The sequence below is a fragment of the Gasterosteus aculeatus genome, chromosome 5, assembly GCF_964276395.1.
Source record: "Gasterosteus aculeatus chromosome 5, fGasAcu3.hap1.1, whole genome shotgun sequence".
In the NCBI taxonomy this organism is placed as follows: domain Eukaryota; kingdom Metazoa; phylum Chordata; class Actinopteri; order Perciformes; family Gasterosteidae; genus Gasterosteus; species Gasterosteus aculeatus.
Genome location: NC_135692.1, coordinates 15,832,675 through 15,839,939, shown reverse-complemented (window position 1 = coordinate 15,839,939; position 7,265 = coordinate 15,832,675). Strand labels below are relative to the sequence as shown.

At 50.0% G+C, this 7,265-nt stretch overlaps 1 protein-coding gene across 2 annotated transcripts; it reads left to right on the top strand.

The window, feature by feature from the left end:
- The first annotated feature begins 1,021 nt into the window (after nucleotides 1-1,021).
- On the top strand, nucleotides 1,022-5,388 carry lrrc3ca (leucine rich repeat containing 3Ca). 2 transcript variants are annotated; one of them, XM_040177388.2, is made up of 2 exons: nucleotides 1,022-1,425; nucleotides 4,024-5,388. In XM_040177388.2, the coding sequence occupies exon 2, from the start codon at nucleotides 4,113-4,115 to the stop codon at nucleotides 4,905-4,907; it is 795 nt and encodes a 264-aa protein (XP_040033322.1). In that variant the 5' UTR covers nucleotides 1,022-1,425; nucleotides 4,024-4,112; the 3' UTR covers nucleotides 4,908-5,388. The 2 variants fall into 2 exon arrangements, with proteins under 2 accessions (XP_040033322.1, XP_040033323.1); XM_040177389.2 differs by lacking the exon at nucleotides 1,022-1,425 and adding an exon at nucleotides 1,482-1,619.
- Nucleotides 5,389-7,265: the final 1,877 nt, after the last annotated feature.

Sequence of the window (7,265 nt, the reverse complement as noted above, 5' to 3'; positions counted from 1 at the left end):
GCTTCTTGGATTAACGTCATCCTGCTGGTTCGCCACATGCACAGGAGGGTAACAAAGAGGAGGCCCAGCATGCTTTGAGATACTTGACAGGCTGTAAGGTGGGGCGGCGGGGGGGTGCGGGGGGTAAAAATAAACTTTTATCCACTGGAAGGTGTGGTCGGGACTAATGCTCGGTTGATAATGCACACAGCGCCCATCCACAGCGGAGCATTTGAAGTAATCTGATAGAGAAAACGGAGCGCCGGCGCACTCTCCCCGCTGCCGATCAGGGAAGTGATCTTATTTTCTGCTATTTCGCTGTCACGCGCTCCTTCACCAATATCTGATCGCCATGTAATTGATGAGAGCGGCCTCTTGACCTTAAGGCCGCGACAGCAGCGACAGAGCAGCACCATCACCACGGAGATCAGGGTACCGTCGTGCATGATGGTTTCAAACAGGTGCGTCAAACTCATTTTAGGTTTGGGCCACAGGGGGGGGGACGCAGTCATTTTCAACTTTTTAGGAAGAGCAGCTACTTTTATAGAAATGCAAAGTCATTCGGTGGGCCGCACTGGGGAACCCCCCCCCCCCCCTCCCGTGGCGGGCCGGATTTGGCCCACAGGCCTTGAGTTTGACACCTGTGGTTCAAAGCGATGGCGGTAACTACCGATCCAAATGAGACAGCGTGCATCATTTTCCTCTATCAAGAAATGGATGCAAGCGCCTCGCCGCAGTGAACCCTTCACAGCCGATCATTCCACCAGGGAGGGGGTTCGAGGAGCGTCCCACCTCACTGATTTTAATTCCGTTAATACCCTGTGACCGACTGCTTGGCCGACTCCGGTCCCCACCAACGTCTGTTTTCCTGCTTTTGGATTTGATTGCGCTTCCTTATCGGCTGGCAGCAGGCAGGAAAAGGGCCCCGCGGGCTGCGTGCTCGAAACAACAAGATTCACAATCAAGCGTGAACTGAACTGGAGTATGACATGCGTGCGTGTGAGGGGGGGAGGGGGGGGGGGGCTGGCAGTCTGCTGGCACCAGATGCGTGCAGATGTACTTCACTCGCACGTATATGAGGGGGACCGGCGTCTCTAACGCGCGTCTGCGTTGACGCATCCTCCACCGCTCACATCCAGCCGCGAAGCTCTCCGTGCGTCTTCTTGTTCAACTTCTCCTCTCCGACGGTCACATCCGGGATCAGACGTCCCTCACGTGCCCCCCCCCCCGCACTTATGTTGTTTTTCTTCTTCTTTCGGTTGCGTGGAAACTAGATGCCGCACCGCGAGGAGCGCCGCGCTGAGGGCGCATCCCCACCGGCGCGTCCTGGCTCTCCGGCACAAGTCTAAGGACCCGAATGGAGGCGGGAGACGGAAATCGCGATCCGATCCGCGGGAGCGTTCCACCTCCGGAGGCGCGCGTCATGAGGAGGGCAGCGAACGGGACGTGAGTGAGCTCTGGCGTTTTGGGGAGGGGGGGAGGGGGTCAGCGCGCCTTTATGCAGCCGCGTTGGAGTTGTAACGCGCGGGGTGATCGCGTGGAAACGAGCGACGGATGCGCGGACGGGAAACAGGGTGAAAGACAAACTTGAAAAGGGAATCGATTCCCGCGAGGCATCGCCTCCACATCGCGGGCTTTGGGTTCGTTCTTCACCAAATGCGTGTCGCTTAGAATTAGAATTAGAATTAGAGCAGGAACTGATACCGCTGTTGCGCTGTGATGTTGTAACCTAAATGTCCCCAGATTGTGTTTAGATTATAATGACGTGAAGTAATTGCATCATGACTGTTGTTTTAATCAAGTTTCTGATATTTATCTTGAATAGATTTATAAACTGTTTTTTATTGTGCAATCCAGTACATTGTATGTAATGTAATTGCATTATTTAAGGATCCCCCCCAACGGTGTTGTTATTGATATCAGGAAGATCTGTGGGGTGTAATGGGGTCTTCTGGTAAACAAAAAAGATTGGCATAGAGGGGGGGGGGGTAATATAGCAGTTGCATTAAAAGCCTGCGTTAGTAAATATGTCAGGGATGCTTTATGTTTCCCTCTCAGTCATCCACACACATCCGTGTCTAGAAAACACTTGATTTGATATTCACGCGACGTTCATATCTGTGAGAGATGCGATTCTTCCACCGCAAAGTGCATTTAGATATCATGTCTTATAATACATTTCTGTTGCATTTTATCGCCTTTTTGCTTTTGGGGAACTGCCAGGTCCTGAAATAGTTATGTGGAGAGAACAGAAGTGAATTTACGACGTGAGAGAGTGACCTTCGTGAGCACTCTATTTACTGTGGAAATTAAAAGCAGGACGGTTATTTATCACAGAAGACACGACTTCGGGGACACTGATTGAGACCTCGCCCAGATTTAAAGGCCACTTGCAAGATGAGTTATATTTATTGTATAGGGCTAAAGTAAAATTACACATTTTGGTCTCTGGGATTGAAAATCTTTTTTAAACCTGTCACTTATTTAGTTAACAGCCGCTCTCCTGTTTGTATCATCTGTGTCTCTTTATTCTTTCAGTGCCAGATGTCCTCATCAGCTCTCCCTGCTACTGACAAACGTGATCCTTTCCCCCGATATCTCATTAGTGTCACTGTTCTCTTGTTATGGTAATGTTACCCCCCGCCCCCCCTCTACTTCGATATATAAGGCTTTCTGTCACAACCCAGTGGCGGCGTCCCCATTTTCCCTCTGTGCCCTGATGCTCATCTCGTCCTCCTCCGTCACCAGCTCCCCCATTATCTCTCAGCCAAATACCAGGCTGCCTCACTGTGTGACGGGAAGAGTGCAGCCTTCGCAGGAGCATAACATCTCTCTCTTGGTTTAGGGCGAGGGATTTGTTTCCTTGGGTGTTGAACTGCATTTGTCGGGCGCCCTGCAGACCCTAAGTGCAGAGAGACGTCCTCTGGGAGCTCAGTGGAGACGCACGTCCCGACCAGTCGCAGCTTCCTCACGGCGGAGGCTTCGTTCGCCCTTTGCTCTGCATCCATCTCCCCCTTCATTGTCGGCACGCATCTTCGGAAAGCGGCGTAACACAATGAGTGTTATTATCTGCGTGGACAAGACATCTGTCCCCTTTAACGCACACATACACACCACCATTGCCGCTATACACTCTGTCTTCTACCCCCCAGCGCCATGTGATACTTTGAGGTACTTAGAGATCGATTTCATTTTTTTAATCTTGGTAAGTGGATCTTGCTCTCCGGCCATTTTAAAGAAATCTTGAGGTCTGGTGGTTCTTTTTTTGTCTGGAAGAGGACGGACCGTCACATTCGTGCCATTTATTGCGTTAGCATTTACCACAACAAAAGGATTGGGTGGCCGACGCTGGTGCAACACTGGCTTAAGGAGTTTTTCCCTGAGAGGATTAGTAACAGGAGAGGAGGTGGCCCTGTTCAGCTATTAATGAAGTGCGTTGGGACGGGTGGACCTGCTATTTTTAAAGGCTTACACGCAAAATACAAAGTGTAATTCATAGGACACATTTAGCTGTGTTACTTGCACTTCCAAAGCAACTGACCTTAGCGACTGCATAGATTGATCAACACCAAGCTAAGACATGTTCAATGGCCACTTTTAATGAAACGATGGCATCAGAAAGGCAGCTGTGGTTTTAGAAATAACTGATGATGCTTAGATTTTACGATTGGTCTCACGTTTTGTTTGGAACGTTTTGTTTCACATGGTGTCACATCACTATGTTAATGCCCGTATCTGTGTACTGAAATAGCCCTGCTTAGCAAGGGTGTCAATTATAAACGAGCCACAGTGACATAAGAAGGAGTTTTCTGGCTTGTTTAATTAGTTGGTGTAAAGGCATTCTTTCACCCTCTGACTTTTCTGGAAATACTGCAGAGATGCAGTTGTTTGTCGAGCTGCTGCAGACTAACCGCTGCTTCCTGGATTAGATGACGTTACGGACTCTCAGAAACATTGCTAATGATCCCAACGCAATCTGCACTCTTTGGTTGCTCTTCCTTCCCTTGTTAATGTGACGTTCTGTTGTTTTTTTTCGTGTCGTAGACTCAAAAGGTACTGGGGAGGTTGATGAGGACTTCGCCCGGCCCCCCCGCATCCAGGTGGTCCTTCCTCGAGCATGCACGTATCCCACAATGCCCCTTCTTTCAGACTGGTTACTGCGCCACCTGGTGGTCATGTGTTTGCTGCTGCACAGCCTGGTGCTCGTGACCTTTTGCTTCCACGATGCTGCTACCGGCTGCTCCGACGGCTGCTACTGCTCTGAGAGCGGCAGCGGCGGGAAGACGGTGCGCTGCAGCAATCTGCAGCTTACGGAGATCCCCCAGGATATTCCCAACGACACGCGACACGTGTACCTGGACTTCAACCTCTTCACCGCGGTCCCAGCGAATGCTTTCGCAGATTTGCCCTACCTGGTCGAACTGGATCTATCGCACAACGAAATAAGCCGGTTGGAGCCAGGGGCGTTCAGGGGCCTGGGCTCCACGCTACAGTTCCTAGACATCTCTTCTAACAAGTTAGTCAACTTTGACCCTGAGGCCTTCGAGGGCCTGCGGGCTCGCGCCAACCTCACGAACAACCCGTGGCATTGTGACTGCAACTTGCAGATGGCCATGCCCCGCGTGGACCTGGAGCCGGCGTCGCTGACGGGCATCGTGTGCCAGACTTCGGAACCGGAGCAAATAGGAGTTCAGGGACTCGCCTTCCTGTTGGCACCGGACATAGACCTGTGTGTGGTGATGAAGAGGACTACAGATGTGGCCATGCTGGTCGTCATGTTCGGCTGGTTCAGCATGGTCATCTCCTACCTGGTCTACTACGTCAGGGCTAATACAGAGGACGCCCGCAGACACCTGGAGTATCTCAAGTCGTTACCCGGCATACAGGGCAAGTCAGAGGAGTCCTCCACCATTAGTACGGTGGTGTAGGGCGGACGGCGGTGTACGTGGGACCGTCAGGACCGTCAAGCCTGCGCCAAATAGGATGGAGCCACAACCCACAACTACGGTCATCATCTCTCTCAGACGGTTTCGCTCTATTGTTGCCAAGGTGGGCCATAGGACACGTGCATCTGCACTAGAAAACCGGGCCGATGCAACCGATGAATAATTGACGTTTCAGCGACCCATTAGGAGGTTTTGTTGGCTCGGTTGATGGTCTGGTCTGTGCGCTGAGGGAGTGAAAGCAGCAGCATGTTTTGGGATACAAATGGGATCTGTTCAGTGGTGCGTGCGTCTACGGGAGATTCATATGGCTCACGCGGACAATCACGGACACGGCGTCAAACAAGAGTATGGACGATAGGAACGGGCGACACTAGAGTGACGATCTCCATGTACAACTGTTTCCATTAAAACCCTTATCGTATTCACTAATATATTCTAAGTAAACTGATGTTTTCCAATCAAATTGATGTTTCGTGGTTTCTCTTACTGACAAACTGTGCTGGTAACGGACTGTTTTTAATTGTAGCTCAATACGGATGAAAAGCGCAGACTTCAAAGTGGCCTCTGAAGATGGTTTGACAGCAAACCGCTGCGAGCACACTCGCAATAGCCAGAGGGGGGGGGGGGCACAATATCTATACAGAAACAGCAGCATGCATGTGCAGCTCCAGAATTATCATGTAATAGTCAGAAAATGTGGATATGGGAAGCAGAGAATTAGAGGTAACTGCAGTTCACCTTTCATAAAGCACAAATAGATGCGGAGATGAGAAACTTGATTGAAACTTAATTGAAACTGGGACCCATCTTTCATATTCTGAGTATAAAAGCCCTTCGGTGACAAACATTCCCCTGCACTCAGCAGTAGTTAAGGGAGCACAGAGGAATCCTTTACCCAGCCTCTGCCTTTGTGAGGTTTGTTCATTATTGCTCATGCATCCAGGGAACCTCTGGAAGCCATATTGACTGATGCGGTCGCTGCCATGGGTTTTCCGAATAACATTTATGTGCCCACGATGTGCTTTTCCATTTATAAGAGCAGCCGGGGATGCAGATCTCCTATTGCAACCGCCGGGGAAAAGAGGAAGATCTTTTTGTGTCTCTTCTAAAGGAATCGTCGATGCGAAAGCGAGACCACAAAAAGGGAAACGTAGTTAAGTGGAGGCGTAATTGAATTCACATCAGACTGTGCTCTGAGATACGCTCTGGTCTGTTCCACAGAACGAGGTTAGGATAACCCGGCGCGGTCTTGAATAATGAAATCCGCTGTTTGAGATGTGGGGAATGATTTGTCAACGAGGGTTTCCCCGTGTCTGACACACACATGCCTCCAGAGCACAGCAGGGCCGATGCATGATTCATGATGGCCGCGAAAACACTCGAGCACAAAGTCTGGGAATGCACCCATCTTCTTGGGTGTCCCAGTTCTTGAGGAGATGTTAAGGGAGAACGCCACGGGGGATCACATGCCCTCCTCTCGGCTGCCTGGCCGACCCACGCTGGTTAAAAGCGCCTTCCAAACGCCCTCGAGCAGCTTTGTGAGGGTCACGAGAACTCACAGTCAGTTCCATCGCCTATTATCCTCCGTCCCACAGACGGCTCTCGCTCTTTGCTCCTGTAGCTGGACCGTTTGGAATGCTTCGCGTTACATGGAATGATCAATACCACTCTGGGGAGTGCGCGGGTAACATGTAGCTGCAGGCTGATTGCTTAGCTTAGCATAAGTTTTATTCTACGTTTCAAACCTGTTTCACACCAATCACAGGATTTTGTGGGATTCTGATGAACGCTTCTTCAGCTACAGTAGATAGTGGGGTGCAGAATGATCAGACGGTCCTCGATTTCCTGCTGCGGAAGTAGTTTATACATCTTATCTGTGCAAGCAGCCAAAATGGGAAAAATATCTTATCCATTTAGTTCGTCTCAAAACGCACGTTGTCAAAGAGACGCAGCAACAACTACCTCAAAACCCAGAGAAAGGTTAATATAGGCTTGAGATCCCCCAGCAGCTGGGATTTCATGAAGATGTAAGTGATATGAATTTACATCTCGGCCACAGATCGGATGTTGGCTCTGATTGTTTTTTCTATTTTAAACAAACAAGTGTGTAGATTGGGACTGTAGCTTCAAACAGAGGCCCCACTAGCACCTTCTGAGAAACATCCAACTATAAAACTGTGAGAAAGCAAACATGTATCTCTCATGGTGGATATTGATCTCGTCAGAGTTAATCTTAAGGAAGCACAGGTACAGCCTCCCATGGCGAGCAGGAGCTTCAACACCACTGAAAAATAGATGCTAAGCCTCTCTCTCTCTCCCTGACATTTCCTGCCACACGCA

Excerpts from the sequence above, each read along its gene's own strand:
- lrrc3ca (XM_040177388.2), top strand. The coding sequence starts at position 4,113 with ATGCCCCTTCTTTCAGACTGGTTACTGCGCCACCTGGTGGTCATGTGT.